Below are 19,969 nucleotides of genomic sequence, written 5' to 3'. Positions count from 1 at the left end.
GGGAGAGGGAAGAGCCCCCCCGGGGCAGATGTGCGGATGGGGGAGGCTCACACCCACATACGCTTCTTCTCCCCCAGATCTCCGCTACCTCAAGATTTTTAGGAGTATACCCTAGGGAGCGGTGGTGGACAGGAGCCAGACACCCCCCCTCCCCCCCCCCCCCCCCGGGGACAAGGGGCTTGTCCGCACCGGAGGCCACAGCCCGGCTGCCGGCACCTCTCTTCTTGCAGCGGAGACCCCCGGCCGCTGCTCCCCCTCCCGCGGGACGGAGGCAGCCGGGTGCGGGGGGGGGGGGGGGGGGGGGGGCGGGGGGGGGGGCGGACAGAGCCCGGCTGCGGGGACCCAGCGCCCCCGGGGCCGGGAGAGGCTCCGCAGGGAGCCGCCTTACCTCGCTCTCCGCATCCTCCCGCTGCCCGGGATCCCGGGGCTCGGCGGGCGGCGGCCGGGGGATGCTCTCGGCCGCCGCGGGGCTGGGCTCGGCCGCGGGGCTGGGCTCGGCCGCGGGGCCCGGCTCCGCCGCCGCCTCCCGCTGCTCGGCAGCCGCCTCCTTGCCCGCCTCGCCCGCCCCGACCTCCTCCACCGGCACCCGGCTCCCCTCGGCCTCCGGCCCCGCGGCCGGTTCCGCTCCCGCCGCCTCTTCGCCGCCGGGGTCGCCCTCCCGGGTCGGCTCGGCCGCTGCCGGCTCCTGGGGCCGCTCCCCCTCGGCGCCCCGCAGCCTCACGAAGACGGAGGCGAGGACGAGGGCCAGGACGGTGAAGAGCAGCGGCACGGCCAGGTACAAGTCCACGGCCACATCCATCCTGCCCTGCTCCCGAGCCCGCCCCGACTGCGCGGCCGCGGAGGTGCGCGGTCAGCCCGCTCGGCCTGCGGCGGGGCTGGGCCGGCGCTCAGCCGGCTTTACCCGGCGTCACCGCCGGGGCCCTGCCCACCGCCGGGCCCCCCCGCTCCGGCTCGGCACCCACCTCCTGCACGGAGCCGGCGGCCAGCGCCGGCCCCCCCCGCACCCCCAGGTGGGGCTGGGCGAGAGGGGGGGCGGCGGGGGGGGGCTGGCGCTGCCCCCAGCCCGGCTCTGCCCGATGCAAGCGGCTGGCTTGGGACAGCAGGATCTTTCATTAGACACTGCCCTGCATCCAAAAAGTCATTCCCAGAGCGTTCCACACAGTCGCTGGCATCATTCCCAGCTGTTTGGCTTGGGAAAGTCTCTGTCTCCTGGGATGCTCGCTGTGGGCAGACAAACACCCACAGCTTGGTGGGCGGCAGCTGGCCTCCTGGAGCGCTTAATGGGCCACTGCACCTTGCTAGCCCTCGGCCGGGTGGTGCAGGAGCTGGCAGGGCAGGGGAAGGCTGTCCTGGCTGTCCTGGCTCTCCTTGGCCAGGAGCATCTGCCAGTGCATCTACGGCAAGCTTCAGGGCATCCCTCCACCTTGCCCGGGAGCTGTGGGTGAGACCAACGGTGGCACGTCTGTGCCATGAGCTGCTGTTGCACCCACCAGGTAAACTGGGTGCTGAGAGAAGCTGGGCTGCGAGAGCCTCCCCCCAGGCACCGTGCTGCTGGGGTCTCTGAAAAACAGGAGGCTCAGAAAACAGGAGGTGCCCAAAGGCCATCGCAAGCTGGCAAAGGAGACTGGCCGAGGGTCTTCCAAGAGTCCTTCCAGACTCCGCCACCAAGGATTTCTGATTTCCTGCCTCTTGAGACTGCTGGGAGGATTAGCCAACCTTTTACAAAGCAGGCTGAAATTAGAAGGCCTAAGCTATTCCTGCCAGGGTAAAACCAGCGCGGAGCTTTTGCCCAGCTGCGCATGAGGAGAGCAGACGTGGGAATCCGCCCCCAGAATTTCCTCCAGAGAAAAGGCTTTGGAGATATTTCCAGGAGCAGAGTTTTTTATTGACTGGCTAAAAACAAAACACGAACAAAGACGGGATTAAATCCCCAGGATGGGAGGAAGGAAGCGAGGCCATGATCCTCACTGCCATTTGTCTTTATTGGTAATCCTATCAGGCAGGCAATCGTTAGCGTATGGCTAATTGTATTCTTAGTAACAACCAACCATGGTACTTATCTTCCCTGCCCCTGCATACTTTGCATTTCCTGGGCCACGATCATCAGAGCTGCTCTAGAGCTCAGCCAAAACATCTAGAGATTGCCAGCATCACAGCACTGTTTGGTTTGGCATCTTTTTTTGATGTATATTTGGTCCCTTCTCCCTCCCTGTCCAAATCCACTCTTTGGTTTGGTGAAGCTACCAGCTTCCAAAGGTTTGACTCACTAGATGGAAGTAGTGGAAAAGCTTGAGGGATGTGACAGTCAGGTAGATATAAAGGGATATGAATAGGTCTGGAGTATAGTGAGACCAGAATTCTCGCTCAAGCTTCTGGAAGTCCCTTCCAGGGGCCGAAGGAGCAAAGAGCCTCAGCCGAAGGATTTATAGCAGAGCCTGTCTGACAGGACAGGCTGACTGCTGATTAGAGCCTGGCACAGCCTCGGGTATGTGATACATCACCGTGTGTTTGGAGAGGCGATTTGGGAATCAGTAGTTAATCAGGTTTGGGTTTATTTCTTCTAGTTTTCTAAATAACCTTGGAGCTGAGCAGACCCACCTGCAGCAGCCATGAAGGCATCGTCCCCAGTCCAATGCATCACCTGCTTTCGGAGACTTCCCCTGAGCCCTGGAAATCGCTCACAGCTGGAGACAGAACCAGGGTGGGGACACTCACGGGACTGGGTCTTTGCTCCTGTGTTCATGCTGATTGTCTGTTTTGGGGACAAAGAGGGATTTGTGGCAAGACTGCCAGAAACTGGCCACTGTGGCGTGCCAGTAGGGTGACTTGGGGTGTTTTGGCCTTGCACACATTTGCAGCTGTCACACTTCCCTTGATTACTGCTGACATCCGGGACATCTCCTGCTCTTTTTCCCTGGCACCATATGTTTTGCATGGCTCTTGGCTGGAAGTCTGCTAGAGGGTGTTTGCCCGCACAGGAATGCAGTGGCACGTGGCTTGCATTAACCCAGCACAGAGATGGAGCGCTTCAGCGCATACCTCCCAAGAAGGATTTCTCAGTGCCTTAAAATGAGAGGCACCGGCTCTCACGGCTTCTTTTGTAGTCGAGGTGACTGGCGGGGGAACCAAGCAGGAGCTGCAGCCAGAGACGACCGTTGGCGGCTTCTGGCTCTGGATCTGCAGCGATTCTCTATCAGGCTGCTGGAACCTGCCGCACTTGTAGGCGAGTTGAGAACTGCAGGGCTCAGACATCTCTGAAAAACACCACCCCTGGTCCTGAGAGCAACAGCAGCGTCACGGACGCACCTGCGAGAGCCGCTGCTCCAGCCAAGATCGCTTCATACAGCAGAGAGGTGGCAGAATCAGCAGCAGGGCTCAGCCCCCCACATCCAAACCCGGGGTGACAGCTAGGCCCTCCTGCAGGATGCGATCTGAGGGTGACGACCCCCCAGGGAGAAGCCAGGCCCAGCAGGTCCCGTGTGACAGTGGTTCGTCCCCTCGTGGCTCTCCAGGGACACCCGGATGGAGTAAGCTTGCCCCGACGCAGCGAGGCTCGCACTGCGGGGGGCAGGGGGCATCTGCCGTGGCTCCCCCACCAACCTGCGAGGTGAGATTGATGCCGCCAGCTCCTGCCGGGGCGGGCGGGGATGGAGCCGCACGCCAGCTCCAGGCCGGGGAGCTCTGCCCTGGCCCTGCCCGCCGGCTGCAGGGGGCTGCCGCAGGCGGGGTGGGGGAGGGCAGCCCCCCATCCCCCGTACGGCGCCCCAGCAGGGGCCAGGACCAGCCCCGGGCCGCGGCGCCAGCCCCGGGCCGGGAAGCGGCGTGGGGACGCGGCGTGGGGACGCTGCCCTCTCCCGGGGGACGAGCCGCTCTGCACCGGCCGGGGAAGGGGCTGCCTGGGCGGCCGCTCGCCGACAGCCCCGGCCCCGCACACCAGCTGCTTTTCGGGGGCTGCCAGCCCCAGGCCGCAGCGGGGGGATAAGGGGCTGGGTGACAGCTGAAGAGCTTCACCAACAAAGGGGAATTCCGGGCAGCCGCGGTGACAACTGCTCCGGGAGGCAGCCCCGCCATGGAAAATGCTGGGCTGCAAATTTGCCTGCAAGAGGGATTGGGCTGGGTTGGGTCCCTGCGGTCGGCGCTGCTCCTGGCATCCCGGGCGTAGCGTGCCCAACACGCGGGAGAGCCTTCCGCGGGGACGCTGAGGGGCCGATTCACCACGCCGCATGTTACTCTCTCCCACAGCACCTGAACTGTGCAGGCAGTGGCTGCTCCCAGGTTCTCTGCTGACACAGTCGCATCCCTCCCACCCAAAGCGGGAGTCAGCTGAAGCAAGCTGAGCTTCCATGCCCCTGTCCCCAGCCGTAACCCAAGCACGGGTCAGCTGTGAAGCGAGCTGAACAGACACACGCTGGTTTCCAGCAGGGAAAGCAGCAACTGCTGGTCTGCACAGACCTTAGCGACTTCAGGCAGCGCCTGTTCCGTACACGCTTCTCTGTTCCCAGGCCCTCCAAGAACCCAATTCCCCTCACGTAAAGCTCCAGCACAGACTGGTCTTTGTAACTGCTCCAAACTCAAATTATTTCTGCAACCCCCAGTCACGCTCCCAGTCACCAGTACTGCTTTTTTCTTGCCAAGGACGGTAACATCCTCTCCGTGTTGATGACAGAAAATGAGGAGCTATCCCAGGAAATGTCCCCGTACTTGCCCTGTTCTTCAGCCAACACAGGCTTGGAAGTCACCAAACGATCTGCTGTTCCTGTGTTTTGTCGCACCTGGTGATGTGCCAGCTCTGGTGCTGCAGTGATGCTCAGAGAGCTGGTTCAAGTCACAAGTGGCAGCAAACAAAACATTGCAAGAAGAGTTCAGCTCACCCAGAGGTCTGAGCCAGCACAAGGGCGAAGGGTGGCTGTACCTTGCTCCCTCGGAGAGGCCCTGCCAAAGGAGTGACCCTACCAAGCAGCTCTCCTGCGAGTGCCTGTTTCTATACCTTCTCCCTAAGCTCCCGTTACCAGCCCCTCTGCTCGCTACGTCTCTGGTCTCACCCCTACAGCTCTTCCTCCATCACATTAAAACTCATTTTCCAACCTAATCCCTGAGCCAGGGCAGGCTCCAAGTTGTTGTTGATCTTCAAAGTTCTGAAGCAGCTGGATGATTGACCTTGCCCTTGAAGGCAAGCTGATAGTCTTAACAGTGAACCAAAAGCTCATGGACACTGGCGGCCAGTCCCGCTGAAGAAAGGCACAGCCTTGTGTCCACACCAGGCAGCGCTGCATTAGAAAAGCAATTCTGAAATGCTCCTCCCGCCCCCCCGTACGCCCTCCCGGCTAGCACAGCTGGGACATGGCTGGACCAGCTGCTGCTCTGCCAGCCACCCTCCTCCTCCTCTTGCTGGCAGGCAGCGCAGACGGTGGCAGCCCCCCAGTTTCAGGCCTTTCTGTTGAACAAGAGGACACACAATGGTTACAGACATCACCTACAGCTGGGAGCTGCCAGCTCTCAAACCACAAGGGACATGGAGCCGTTATTTCCTTTTGAACACATTCCCAATCAGCTCTACCTGCCTCAGTTTGTACTTCTCCAGACCCAGAGGAAGCGCAGTCCTGCACAGGAGTCTTTTATATGCCTTGGGGAAAAGAGATGCTACAAGCTTGTTAGTTCAATCCCAAACCAGTCTTACAGCATGTAGCTACTTAGTGCCGCACCTAATGCTCAAGTAGGAATGCAGCCCTGCTCTCTTGTCACTTGCTTTCCAAGTGCCACAACAGAAATGGCAGTTACTTGCTTTCGCATCAAACTGGAGGGAAGGAGCAAGAACATCAGCAAGGGTGCAGCACAGCCAACTCGACCTCCACAATCCCACTCAAGTAACCTCATCCATTGGCTCCCCAGTAGCAATTAAAAAAAAAAAAAAAATCAGTATGCTGTCCTTGTTGAATTGAGGTATTAGGTTGCAACTGTCACAAAAAGAAAGATAGGTAGATAAGTCAGAGGAATACAAATAAGTCAAGTCCAGATTGCAAGGCCACAGCAGCACCGAAGGAGGTACCAGCGGTACCTGCAAATTAGGAAGAAAAACTGGATTATCTTGAAGCTGGGAGCATGCAAAATCGCCTCTCTTGGGAATTAAAAGCAGAAGATATATGTTATAAAAGTATTTAAACAATGGCTCCACATAGCTTTCAGCCACCACAATTCATACCATTTTCTGGATTTGGGTCTTCTTAAATGCCAAGCACCGACGTGCCCAGAGCACCCACAGAGAACAGGGGCTCGTTTGCTAATTGTGACTGCTTGGCTGCATCCAGCTAGACAGCACCTAGCAGAAGGCATGAACAGGGCACGGGGGCAGATCTTCTGGACAGCCATTGGAAAGGAGGGAAAAAATCCCTTTAATTTTTATAGGTGACACCAGAAGAGTGTTTACATCAGTTTGGGAAGGACAGAGGTTTATGCAGAAACGAGCAAACTTACTGTTGCCATAAAACCATTTACTCTGAGGTGTTTCTTTTACAAAATATTAATATAAGTATTTCAAAAGCTTCCAGGCTGCTGTTCCATACTCAGCTTATTTACCTACAGTTACCGGTTTCAACAAAGCTCACTAACAAAATACACAAGTTTTCCCACTTTCTCAATCCTCATTCCACCACACAGCCAAACTCCTTAAGAGGCAGCTCCAGACACCCCAGAGCACCCTCGGAGGTGATGCTCTCTCTGAGCTCCCAGGTATGGGAGGACGGTTGCTCAGCTCCCTGCTCGGAGTCCAGCCCTTCCACAGCAATCCTCTGCACTGGGCGCCTTATCTAGAAGCTAAGTTGAAAGCAGCAGGCAACCCCTGGAAGATGAAAACCCCTCTCACCAGTACGAGGTGGCAAGAGAAATACAACACAACGCTTCTTGTAATACAGCACGGAGAGGACAGGGAAGGGGCAAAAAGCAATCTGGTAACAAAAGCTACTGACACAAACCTTTTCCCAAAGCCACTACAGCCCCAGCAGCTTCCAATACACACCCCACCATACAGACATACTAATCACAGCGTGTGAGAAAGAGCTAGAGAAAGTCCCCAAAGCACCCCCATAGCTATTACCTAAACCCCATTTAGCACACTGCAGTACTTGGTGAAGCAGAGGCATACACCTCCAGTTTTAGTTTGGTTCTTTCCCCAGGTCATGATATGAAAAAAAAAAAAAAAAAAAAGTGGCTAGCCAACAGGATAATGCAAAATAATTGATTTTATTTAAAATAAAAAGCAAAACCACAATCATCTGAACAAGACAATTAGGAGTATCCCAGCTCTGCTGGATGGGGTGATAAAAGCAGCTAACGGCAGTGGCAGGGCTTGGAGCCGACAGTGTGACTGTCAAATCCATCAGTTAAGCTCTTTCCTTCCCCCCTTTGCAAGGGGGGATGCCAAAACCCTCCCATTACAATTAGCCCACACAGGCATTTCATATTCAGTCAACACTCTTGCTTCCTGCCCCACAATGGCTGGGGATTCAGGGAGAAAATGGGTCTAGGTTAATTATGAAAGAGGTTGCTGTCCTTCTCCTAAGCATTTGGAGAAGCTTCATGTAACTGAGAAGACAAACTGGAGCCAACATAGCCGAGCTGGAAAGGGGAGGAAGGTATGCCAGCGCTTCCTCGGCATCACCTGCTCCCCCAGCACTTGTGCAGAGAACAGGTGCAGAGACTGGCACTGTTGTTCACATCTACAGTTCTGACGGCGTATTTATTTGTTTACTCCTGAACTGTCACAGCAGACAAGCCTGTATTGGTTACTAGACTCAAAAGCATGGCCAGAGCTCACAAATCTACCTTTCACCAGAGCAGGCAGGACAATTGACACAGATATGCACAGTACAATCGGGAAGCTCATGGTCCAAGCCCAGCACGCAGCTCTAAGCCTGTCCCTGGGGAAAAGGGCAGCCCACAAAACACCAGCAGGCTGACAAAGTGTTTGCGGGGCCCGAGGCAAGGCAGTGCTGCTGCTTTGGGGCTCAAGGAAATGAGGGGCCCACCGGCTCTGGGTGCTGGACCACAGCGGCCTGCTACATCCAGGGGCTCTACAGTACACAAAAGCGGTGGGGATGGGACAAGAGACACGGATGCCCCAAGAAGCACAAGCCTGAGAAGTGAGAGCACAAAACCCACTCCCCCCCCCCATTCAGCCTCCCACAAACGTGCAGCTAGGCACAAGGCAGGCACAGTTTTTAACTTCCTCATTCCCCCAGCCTGGAACGAGGGCCTGGGAAGCACCAGCTCTCCCCCTTCTGTCAAGGCCAGTGAAGCTGACCCCCTGATAAGGGATAATTTAATCTAGTCCTGTTCTTAAGCATCCTGATCTAGCAGGAGACCCCGTTTAGAGCAGACCATGAAATGCCAATAGTTAAACTCTGGTGAAAACAAAATGCCTTGTTTTGCTACAATTTATGTACCACACAGCAATTCTGGAAGGGCCACCACAGACCACCATGTGGCCAAGGGTGCTGAACAACATCCCCAATGTTTTCTGCTACAAAAAGCTAACACCAGGTTAGGAAGTCTCAGTTTGCTTAGGATGTCTGGAACACTTTTTGTGGGAGGATGACTTCAAAGCATCTCACACAGTAATTACATTTCAGCCTCACAACACCCCTATATGAGGTAGGTATTTTCCTCATCTACCAAAACAAAGACAGAAGCTCACCAATTCGGCTGAGGCAAGAGCCCAAAAGTGGAAGAACCAGAGATCCCAGGAGTCACGATTCCCAGGTAGCTAAACAAATACACCTTTGTTTTAGATCAGAAAGTGCCTTGTGAAGAAGTCAGTACAGCATTGCTGGTATCATGATGCCTGCAGTCCATTTCAAACACACCACTTTTCTGCAAGGGATGTCAAACAAGCAGGCTTCAACCTGAAAGTGTTTTATTTCACACCATGGAAGAGCTCATAGGCACGGAAGAATACTCTGCTCTGGATCTTCCCACTGTGCTTCTGGTGGTAGAGGTGCAGCTTTCCCAGTACAGCAATCATGCTTTCACACACATCTAAGATTTTAAGACTGCAAAACCGAACCACGCACGCTAAATGCAACTGCAAGCTACAGCATAAGCCATCTTACTGGCATGCTGTCAAGCCACCGAAGAGGGTAGCGGACAGTTCTTTGAGGGAACCTCTCATCATGACAGAGCTGAGACCTCTAAGCCTTCACACCTCTCCAAGCCCCCATGTTCTTCCAAAAGGCAGCAGCTGCAGCCTGCTCTGTTTGAGAAGACATACAGATTGTGCAGGCTCCCAGGCTGTTCAACTGGCCAGGAAAAAAGGCAACCTTGGCCAGAAATGCCAGGAGTTTGAGAAGTTGTTTTTGTTTTGTTTAGTTTTTTATTGTTAGTTGTTTTTGGGGTTTTTTTTTTTTTTTTTTAGAAAAAAGAAGTAATCCTGCAGAAGAATCTATAGCAGTCTACAGAGCAAGCGTGCTCATTTATGCCTGGCTATCACAGGGAATCCAGGAGTCTGGACAGCTAAATAATGTACCAAAAAACCTTCCCTCTCTCCATTCTTCCACCACCACGCTGCTCCTACACAAAGTGACTGGCACAGAAGATTCAGAAACAGAAATCCTGACAAACATATTTAGGATTCCCTTGTACAACAGGATATGGCCTGGTCTCCAAGAAGAGAGTGTTTAAATAGGAAGAGACAAGGTTAAAAAATAAAGGTCAGAAAACCCAGACAAACAAATGTTCTGGGGTCCATCAAACACAACATGTATAAGAAAGTCACAGTTAAGGCTGCAATCTGCTTTTTAATTCTGCTACCTGTGCCTGGGCATTATTGCATGTTGACTGCACACACACCACTTCTGTTTTCAAGGTTTCTCTCCCAAAGAAAGAAGTGAGATGGAATACCTATCTCCTAGGTCTCAGGAGAGCACCCAAGGAAGCACCCCAACACAGCTAGCTTCTGGCTGTGCTGTTCAGCTAGAGAAGGATCACTTCCTTGCAGCACGCCTTCAGCCAGCCAGACCTCTTTCGCTGACACTACCAGCACAAGCCCCTGCTAAAAAAACCCAGCAGCTCCAACAGATCCCTTGGGGATGAGAGCTTTACCCAGCATAACACAAATGCATCTACACAGACTTAAGCAACACAGCGCATTTTTAAAAAGCGTAAAACAACAATATGTCCCCCTCCCGGTCCTTTAAAATTGGCACTGCAAGTTCTGGAAACATCTGAACTCACAGCTTCGAAGAAAAGCCATTTAGGTATGTGAACCACACTGGCCTGAATGAGCCCACAGCCCTGTAACTGCTTGGTATTTAAAGCCCAGCAACTGTTGTATCAGAGCCAGACATTGTCAGTTGTTGCCTCGTGCTAAACATCATGCCTGCACCTAAAGGATCGTAATTACTGGCAAATGCTGGCTTTTCCCCCCACAGTTTTTGCTGTGCAAGAAACCCAGGATTCTCCCGCTCCATCAAGTTTCCGATCACAAGGTGCTAGTGCATCTTTGTTACCAGTCATCATAACAAACACAGAGCAAAAGTAAATGGACTGTTGCTGGTTAAGGTGTTGCACCTTAGATGTATGCATGTAGATTAAGACCATGAAAGATGCTTCAGGTCGGCGGTCACCTCCACTGAAGTTGCTTCAGTGTCTGGAGCATTCATACAACTTTCCCTTCCTGAAGTTCTGGTGCAAGATCCGCTGGACGTTCAGACAGGCCAAAAGGGCTGGTGTTCCTTTCCTCAAGTGTACAGGACAACATGTAAACATATGACAGTGTCAAAGCAAGGCAGGTTTTTACATTTACCTGCTGGTTTTTAAAAAGAGTTCTTTAAAAACTGACCGTCGTCTTCCTTGCCAGTTATGTGAACCATTAAATACTTGGCATGTCCTTACCCAGAGCTGGGTTATTAGTGCACTCACTTGGGGCGCAGAGGGGACAAAGCATTGCACAATAATGTAGAGTCGGGGCATTCCCCTAGAAGTTATTAAGGAGCCAACCTTTGACAGCACATAATGAAGATGGAGGTCTGGATCAAGGAAGAGTGACAAAAAGTTAAGGACTGTGAGAAACAGAAGCAGAAGGGGGCAGAACAGAGCTGGCTGGCTGCTAATGGAGCTTCGATCGGCAGCTGCCTCTAGGCGAGTGATGTCATCTCTCAGGGGTAGCTGCGGCCTCCACAGGATTCCCTAATCCTGTCAAAAAAAGTACAACTGTCTGTCAACAACTATAGCACTCGTCTCATATCGGGACACAAGATCACAGCATACAGGTTAACCGCATGCTTATACCTCCTACAGAATTGTACAAGCTAGGTAACATTTTACATTTGGAACTGTTTCTATCCATTTATCCATCACAGAAAGCCACCCATCCTCACAGAGTGAAACAACCAAGGTACAGGAGGAAGAACAGTGAAACCTGGAAAGCAAGTGATCTAAGCAATGTGCTAATTTTTAATATTTAAGGTATAAATTTCAAAGTTTGAAGTGCAAACAAAATACATGGGATTTTCAGAAGAACATTTGCATGTGTGCTCTGCATTTTACAGCTTTTTAAAAAAACCCAACCAACCAACCAACAAAACAAACAGGGTCTGCAATAAGGTTTGTTACGATCTGCTGCTCATTGCCTGCCTGAAGTCACACTGGCTGCTGAAATAGAATTTGAGAATGTTGTAACAAACAAATTGTTAAAGCCTCCAGAGCAAAATAAGAGTCAGTATCGTTCTCTCCCACTTTTTTAATGATGCTCTGTACTTGTAATTCAATTGTACTCAGCTATGAGCAACTCCTGAAAACAAGAGAGCAAGATAAATGGTAACACATACAGGAGCTAACAGGCCTTCAGGCAGTGCCCTACACCAGGAAGTCAGGCCTGTTACTGGGAATCTGGACTTCCCCAAGTAGTTCCTTAGCAGACCACACAGTAAGCCACCACAGCACTTGCATCTGTGCCAGACCTGGAGCATCCAACAGCGCAGTAACTAGACAGCAGCTGAATGCAGGCAGGCAGCTAATACAGCAGCATCGGTTAACCAAACTGCAAGAAGCTTGCTTAAGATTTTTGGCAAGTCTCTGCTATATGAGGAAAATGCTTCATTTACCAAATAATTTCTAAGTCCTGCCATGCAGTATACTCCCAGACTCCCAGTGTTTCACTGCTTTTAACCTCGCAAGGCCAGAGAACTGGCTCCCTCGGCAACTTCACCCTAAGTAGTATCTAATGCTGGTTCTGAAACGTTAATATTCCCTCCCTCCAGACTGACTAGCAACTTGCTTTTTTTTTTTTTTTCTTCCTAAAAATACCCAAACACCCAAAACCAAAGGTGAACAGAAGTTTGGGATGAATTATGCCCGTAACAAATAAACAGTGGGCCAAACTGAAATAATCCAGGCAACAGTGAGAGAAACCCTACAACTACTTGAAGGTTTTCCATTTGGACAACAAAGCATTGAAACCTGAGTCTTGCCTGATCATTCCTCATCTTTAACTGTTTACTGTTCACTTGTGCTCTCTGAAGAGCGCAGTTAAAATATCCCACCTCTCCCATTAACAGAACTAAAACAAAATACTTCCCTCTATTAAAAGAGACAACTAGGAAAAGTAATAAAACTGTTTATTTAATAAATAAAAAACTTAATTAAAAAAATAATCAAGAATCTTAGTTTCCAGTGTGGAGCAATTAAAATAATTCATGGAGGGAAGATATCACCACTGGCCAACTGCTTTACGCTTTGTAAGGAATCTCTCACTCGCCATCCCTCTGTCCTGATGTATCACCCTATCTGAAGTCAGCCAGCTCTGCCTTGTATTGCCTTTTGCTTGTTTAAAAACAACAGTTGCCATTAGGTCACCTGGAGGAGCTTCGCTCTTTGCTCACACAGTCATCCTGGGAAGTTGTATCACCGTTACCCATCATGCTGCATGTTCTCCTTTTTTTCCTCCGGTGCATCATCCCCTCCGTCTCAGAGCCAGAGTCACACTGAAACATGAAGAGATGAAACCAGAATTCAGAGAAACTTAAGTAAACTGTTTGTGCTGTGTAATTCACCATAAGAGCTACCTCAGCAACCCTGAATAATCAACATTCAAAGCATGTGCTATTTTAGATAAGACACATGAAATCAATTTTAAATTAAGTGTTTAAAAATCAGGAACAGGTACATTCTTCGATTTCATTACTAAGTTGGCTCGGGGCAAGACAATGAGTGTGTTCCTTCTGGCTCCTAGAAGGACTTAATTTTCCGAGAGCAGAATCCATGCCTTCTGAAGGACTTGGGTGCCTAGAAAAGTCCACTGTCATAACTGACAGTCTGTTTTGGATCTTGTTCCCCCTCCCCATTTTTAAAAACATTAATTTTGCAGCCATTTTACACAAGCATGGCTTAGCTGAGTGACAGATTTATTACAATACATATAAAGATCAGACAAACTGAATTCATTTAAAAATACAAAGAGGGGCTTCACCAAACAGAACCAAAGGTTCCTCCGCCATGTGGATCTGTTTAGTTGCTTTCTATCAATTTTTTCCTTAAGACAAGAATATTAAGATGAGGACCATGATCAGGTATGGAAAAAAACGATCCAAATGCAGGATATGGATGACCTACTGTAGTAAAAAGCATTACCTCTGAATCAGAGTCTGAGGAGCTGGAACTTGAGGAACTCGAAGAATCACTGGAACTATCGGAAGCAATACCAGTAGATTCTTGCAGGTCAACTGAATCAGCCAAGGCTGCCAGGTCAGGATGTTCCTGCTTTAGGATCCTAAATACAGTTGAAATTTCAGAGTCAGCCTTTGAACAGTAACATTACACATAATTGAACAGGGTATTTTTGTTTTAAATAGAGAATATGAAAAGCAAGCTACTAAATCTCTCACCTGTACCACTTCCGTGACAATTTGGGTCTCCCTCTTACTGTCTTGTGCCACACCACAGGGAAGTTGGTACAGCTGGCAAAGTTTTGCGTGATGGCAATGGTTGTGTCAAGATTGAGAACTACATGCCACCAGCCACCTATAAACATACAACACCAATGACCGTTTCTGTCTACACAGCAGAAAGCAAGTTCAAGAACAGTTGTGAACACTTTTCCCATAGCACAGGTGGAAATTGGACCTTTTTGTCCAAAGCCGGTGAGGATGCCACCATGTCATCTTTCCTCAGTCTTATTTTGGCATTCGCTCCAATGCTTTACAGGTTCTTGTTACAAAAGGCTGCTGCTCAATGCTCTGACCAAATTATCCAGCTCACAAACAGTACCGAGATCTGACTTGACAGCAGCACACTGGCTACTGACAGCTCATTTAACAGCAAGAGCCATTGTAACCCAGACTGCACAGAGACCCTTTCTGTTAAGCTGGAGAGCCCTTTCCATGCTGATTTAGTAAGGTTCTTATGACTACAGACCAACCTTTCATTTAAAAATAGATATAAAATCGTTTCCCCACACAGTATAAAAATAGACAGTGGTGTTCTTACTACCCACTTATAACCTCATAAAAAGACTAAGGAAACGGTATAATGAAACCCAACAGCTAAGAATCTTAACAGAAGGTAACTGAGGAGTCACTAGTAAGTGCCAAGACAATCACAAGGCACTCTTCAAACATGATGTCAGCTGTATGTATGTATGAGATCAGCCATATGGACAGAAGCTATGGGCCATGCTGCACAAAAACGATGCAACATTTAGAAGTTACAATTTGCCACTGAACTCACCTGCTTTATCCACCAGCCATCTCACCTCCCAGTTACAATGGACGCACAGTGCGTAGCCACCCAAAGAGAATGGCATCTTCATCAGATCTTTCTTTAGCTTTTGCTTTCAAATGCAAGATGAAGCATAACCACAGAGAGGTGGGTGGAAGGTGTTGGTGCTTTTAAGTAGTTCTTTTCCCACAACTAAGACAAATTCATATGCAGTCAGACTACCCAGGCAACAAAATTCAGTCATGAATTTGCTTCAGCATATATGAACTCAAAACGTTTTTGTCTAAGAGTAACTAGTGCTCAAACACTTATTATTTTATGCCTTGACAGTTTCCTATTATGCAATTTAGTTCAGGATCACATTCCTGCAATGCTGCAACTCAGGTCCCATTTGTTTTGTCATCCATACAACCTGCAATCCTATGCTACAGGCCATTCAGAAAATAACTGAATAGTCTCGAAACGCACATCACAATATATATATTCCTTTTGAAACAGGTCAGAATACTTTCTTTTGTAAGAGACGGACCAGATAACAAAGCTGAAATATTCTCTTCATCTCTACCACACACAAATGTTAAAAAAATGCTCCTCCCTCCCAGATTTCCGTACTGGAGAGATCCGTACATACCCGGCACGAAGACCGTCTCGCCTGGTTTCTGTAAAATTTCCAGGGGTTTGAATTCAGGGGGCCAGGTGGGGAGCTGTGTCCTAGGGTAGATAACACTGAACCAAGTGATAGCCTCATCCTGCTGGTTCCCTCCCTCTTCTCGCGTCACTTTGATCAGCTCTCTGGGAGTGCTGGTAGGGAACAGGCACCAGCGCTTATGTCCCTGGACTAAGGCATTCCACGCACTAGTTCCCAAGGGATCGATGTGAATTCCTGTTCCAGAACGAGGTGGGCCCATCACAAACCATCTGCATGGGGGGCGGGGGGAATAAAATAATCTTTTAGTCAGAGCAAGCAAGTAGCTACCTTCTCTTTTCTTCCTATTAGACAGAAAATTACAGCTGTTAATTTTACATACAGTTAATTTTACATACAGTTAGAAATCAAGGTAGTTACAGTTCATTCATTTACCTTCTTGAGATTGTTAGGCTCACACTATAGCAAAAAGATGCAACATGTGCTTAACCTAAAAAACAACATGAACTGGGACAGGAATGACTCTGGGACAAGCAAACAAAGATAGCTTTTTATATTTCACAGCTGTATTTTGTTTTAAACAGTTTGTCAATAAAATATATAGTGATTTTAAAGTTTATGAATGATTGAAACACAACAGCCTGCATTAAGATTCTTACTATGCAGGAGGATTCTCCTAATCCTATGGTTTTCTAAAATTTGCTACTCAAGGAGATCCAGAACCACAGAACAATGAGAAACAAACAAACGCCAATACAAGTAAGGAATTGAGCAAAGTTATGCAACTGTGGCCTCTCTCTGTGCCTTCTGTTCACTTAAAACAGGCTTTTCATTTTAACATTTAACTAGATGGAGCTTATTCTCCAGTGACCATTCAGGATTTGGTGTGTATATTCTCACTCCCTGTTTGCAAGGTTTACTTCTCCCAGTGGAGAACTTTATCTACTATACATGCTTAACAACAGGCTTTAACTGCATGGCTGACAGGCAGGGGATACCGAGCAAGGAGTTCAAAGGTTCAGGAAACATTGCAAGCTCTCCATCACCCCTTTCCAATGCAGGTGCAAATTAAGCTGTTTTCAAGTATCATTTGCTAGCACCAATTGTAGGACTAAGTCTGGTTACCAAGCTGTGCTCTTCCTGCTTCGCAAAGGAGCTATATAAACGTAAATAAGCAGGTGTCTGTCACTTCCATTGTCAATTCAGTCTTTAGATTCGTATTAGCCTTAGAAAGCTAATTAAACCACAAACAGAACAGCCAAAGCTTTCACTAAGAAGTCAGAAGAAATTACACACATAAAGATCTGTCTGGTACACAGATGGATGCACTGTTCAATACCATTTTTTCTAACTATAACCTGAATTACACATGCAGAAGATTTAAAAACCCTTATTTAGCAAGGCTATCATTTACCAGCATCTTCCTCCAGGTGCTTAATTTACAATGAACATAACCTAGTTTGCCACAAGACATCAAATTTACCATTAAAAACCTCACAACCTGTAACTTCAGTTTAAAATACACCCCCCCAATAGTTGTTTCAGTAAATAGCTTCAAAAAATTACCGCCTTTATTTAAAAAGGAACAAATCAAATAAAGATGCTCTAAACAGCTTGTGTTCTTATTTTAAGATCTACATGCTGTCACAGACCTTTCAATCCAGAGGTCAATCTGTACAGTTCATATCCTGATCATGTGATTAGAAAGCACCACTTCCTGATGGATTTTCCATTATGCTCTCAAACTACTGGATAGTCTTCATCAGTTTCTGTATCTAGATGAAATCCCTAACTCTTGGAGGCATCAGTGTGCTCTCTTGCATCACTCATCTCTCAAACTACAAGAACTTCGAATAGCAAGATCACAAGTAAGGAGCTCAGCATGTGCCTGTAGGTGGGGAGGGTGTGGGGTAGACAGCAATATAAGTGAGTCACAACCAGATTATCTGGTTTATCTATAAAGATAAATGATTCCCAGTTGTCTAAGTGTATTCAGTTTCTACTAGAGGCTACACCTGGTGTGCTTTTGCATTTTATCACAATATTGTACATTCTTCCTAGAAGTGAATTATAAAAAGGGTCTGTTACAACACTGTAACAGTGTTAACACCACCTACTTCAGTGGTCTTTTAACAGATTAGTTTCCTGCTTCACTCCTGCTAAAGCACAACTGGACTACAGACATGTGAGAGAGCACAGAGAAGAGCACCATTATTCATCACTTGTTCTATTTCATTTTAACTTCCCCCCATCACAGCCTCATGCCACTTGAAGGGCAAGGCATTCTCTGACAATTATAATGTCACTGTAAAGATTTTAATTACTTTGGAGGGCTCACGTTATGTGCGTACTGCTATTAAATGTTACATTAACACAGGTAGAAAATCGTTTTGTCTCTAACAGTGCAAATACAAAGTTGTTGCATATGGACTCAGGGGTGAAGTGTCATCTCAACCCTTTTCCAATCAGACGCAAAAAAGGAGTTCAAAAGACTACACAGAGGTGAAATATCATTTTCTCTCAAAATCATCTGAAGGGGAGCTAATAACTAGTCTCCACACTTCATACTAATCTAGCTTAAGATCTTCACCTTAAAAGAACTGACATAATTAAACAAAATTCCAGACTGTACATAAGCCACTGGTGTACAACCCAGGAGCTAGTCCTCAGGTACTTAAGATTTGAAAGCCAGAAGGCATACAGAGCAAGAAATTAATCTTCATAACTTTCAGTAAATAAGTTATTTTTAAATCTAAGAAATACGGTAAACTGACTTAACAAAACGCAAAAAATAAAAATAACCCCAACCACCAAACCATAAACCCACAGCAATGCTGGTGACAAAATCAGAAATTGTGATACACAAATCTGCCCTTCCCCCTCTCGGGGTTATGGATGTACACTCATTTTGAAAGAGCGGATGTAAAACTAGCGCTTTGCTTTATATAAGACAATCGTACCTATTTAGGAATAGCTAATGAGATGGAAAATACCTAGTCTTATCTTGGTGTCACTGTACTGTACCTGTAAGGTGGCCTTCGTTTCTCCCCTGCATACTGGAAGAGATCATCAGTGAAGAATTTGGGTACTTTGTAGTCCTCCAGGAGTTTCCGGCGCTTGGGATGCTCTCCATAACTGCTGTCAAAGATGTAGAGTGGGCTGTCATCACGTGTGGTTTCCATATACTCTATGTAGTATTTCATCTTCATCTTCACAGAATAACCGTCATTGTCCTCCCCACATTTGAACTTCTGGTTCCTATACTTGCGCTTCAGCCGTTCCAGAGTCCACTTCTCCTGGGCAGACCAGCCAGCCTGAGCATTCAGCAGGACTACAGGCTTGTAAGGTTTTTCATAACGCTCAACAAATTCATCCACTGTTAACTGGAGTGCATCTGCCCTCTCCACGTTATCCTGTGAAACCAAGCGCGGAATACAGAACAGATATTAGGACAGACTAACGTCCTAGAACAGTGCTTTCTAAGTTTGTGTGGAGAAGCTTTGCACTCGTACTTTGCAATACCCCACGAGGGTATTAAGCAGCCTACATATTATTTTAAGCTCCCTGAGGCTGCAGTTCTATTTCGCATGCCCCGCTCCTTGTGCACACCATCAACATCAGCAGCTGGGCACTCCCCACCGAGTTAATTCTCCAGCCGGCGAGGCCACCCGCCCTGCCCTTTCGGCTACACACCCCCTACTGCATCTCACCCCCCTCGCCAACCCCGGGGAAGGTGCCTGGGAATTACGTGGGCACTCCGGCACTGAGGGTGCCCATCCCACCCCGGCGGGGCCCTGCACTGGAGGAGGAAAAACCGCGGATGCTGCCTGGCCTCCCCCTCCCCGCCCTAATCCTCTCCTTCGGGGTCTCCACCCCAGCAACCCCAGGGAGCCCTGCCAGCCCTGCGGCAATCCCGGCCACAAGAAAGCGGCCTTTTCCCCCTTCCCCTCAGGAACGCCCTAGTCAGCACCCCGATTCCCCTCAGGCCTCCCCCTTCCCCTCTGAAACCCCTCAGTCACCACCTCCATTCCCTTCAAGCCTCCTCCTTCCCCTCAGGCACCCTCCGATTCCCCTCAAGACTCCTCCCGCCTCCTTCCCCTCAGGTCCCCGTCAGTCACCACCCCCATTCCCCTCAGGACCCCCTCAGTCGCCCCTCTCCCCTCCACTTCCCCTCAGGCCTCTCCCTTTCCCTCAGGACCCACTCAGGCACACCCCCCCCCCCACATTCCCCTCAGGTCCGCCCCACTCCCCTCAGCCCCTCACCCGTCCCCCACTCCCCTCAGGCGCGGCGGGGCTGCGCCCGGGGCGCACCTTGCAGGCGGCAGGGCTGAGGGGGAAGGTCTCGCAGTAGTTGTGGCGGGTCCAATCCAGCGAGTCCTTCAGCTCGGGCCGGGCGCTGCGCTTCGCCTCACGGATCCGCTTCTTGCTCTTATGATTCATGGCGGCGGTGTCGGCGGCAGCGTTGGGGACCGTCACCATCCGCCACCGCTGCCCCCGGCGCTCCGCAGACCTCGCCCCGCGCCCGGCCCGGCCCCGGCGCACCCGCCGCACCTTCGAGAAATTTCACCCCCTTGCCGCCGCTGTCGCCGCGGCTCCGCCCCCGCCGCCCTCCTATTG

The 19,969-nt window shown here is 49.7% G+C and overlaps 2 protein-coding genes across 5 annotated transcripts in view; both read right to left on the bottom strand.

Moving 5' to 3' along the window:
- Nucleotides 1–974, bottom strand: part of MXRA7 (matrix remodeling associated 7) — a 28,922-nt gene extending 27,948 nt beyond the window's left edge. The window contains exon 1 of one of the 4 annotated variants that reach the window (XM_056350700.1): nt 389–974. In XM_056350700.1, the coding sequence (XP_056206675.1) occupies nt 389–799 (411 nt within the window). In that variant the 5' untranslated portion in view covers nt 800–974. The remainder of the gene's footprint in view (nt 1–388) is intronic. The other 3 variants (XM_056350673.1, XM_056350689.1, XM_056350679.1) reach the window with 3 other exon arrangements.
- Nucleotides 975–7,217: 6,243 nt separating this feature from the next.
- On the bottom strand, nt 7,218–19,958 carry JMJD6 (jumonji domain containing 6, arginine demethylase and lysine hydroxylase). Its single transcript, XM_056322430.1, has 7 exons — nt 19,664–19,958; nt 18,377–18,765; nt 15,338–15,624; nt 13,875–14,010; nt 13,621–13,759; nt 12,847–12,974; nt 7,218–11,184 (listed from the first exon to the last, which is right to left on the bottom strand). The coding sequence occupies exons 1-7, from the start codon at nt 19,829–19,831 to the stop codon at nt 11,148–11,150; spliced, it is 1,284 nt and encodes a 427-aa protein (XP_056178405.1). The 5' UTR covers nt 19,832–19,958; the 3' UTR covers nt 7,218–11,147.
- Nucleotides 19,959–19,969: the final 11 nt, after the last annotated feature.

This window comes from Falco biarmicus, chromosome 1 (genome assembly GCF_023638135.1).
Source record: "Falco biarmicus isolate bFalBia1 chromosome 1, bFalBia1.pri, whole genome shotgun sequence".
Classification (NCBI taxonomy): Eukaryota; Metazoa; Chordata; class Aves; order Falconiformes; family Falconidae; genus Falco; species Falco biarmicus.
This window is presented reverse-complemented; position numbering and strand designations above follow the sequence as displayed.

Excerpts from the sequence above, each read along its gene's own strand:
- JMJD6 (XM_056322430.1), bottom strand. The coding sequence starts at position 19,831 with ATGGTGACGGTCCCCAACGCTGCCGCCGACACCGCCGCCATGAATCAT. Across the intron at positions 12,975-13,620 it reads CCTCAGACTCTGATTCAGAG|TGTGACTCTGGCTCTGAGAC; the intron begins GTAATGCTTTTT and ends TTCATGTTTCAG. Across the intron at positions 11,185-12,846 it reads AAAGAGCGAAGCTCCTCCAG|GATTAGGGAATCCTGTGGAG; the intron begins GTGACCTAATGG and ends TTTTTTTGACAG.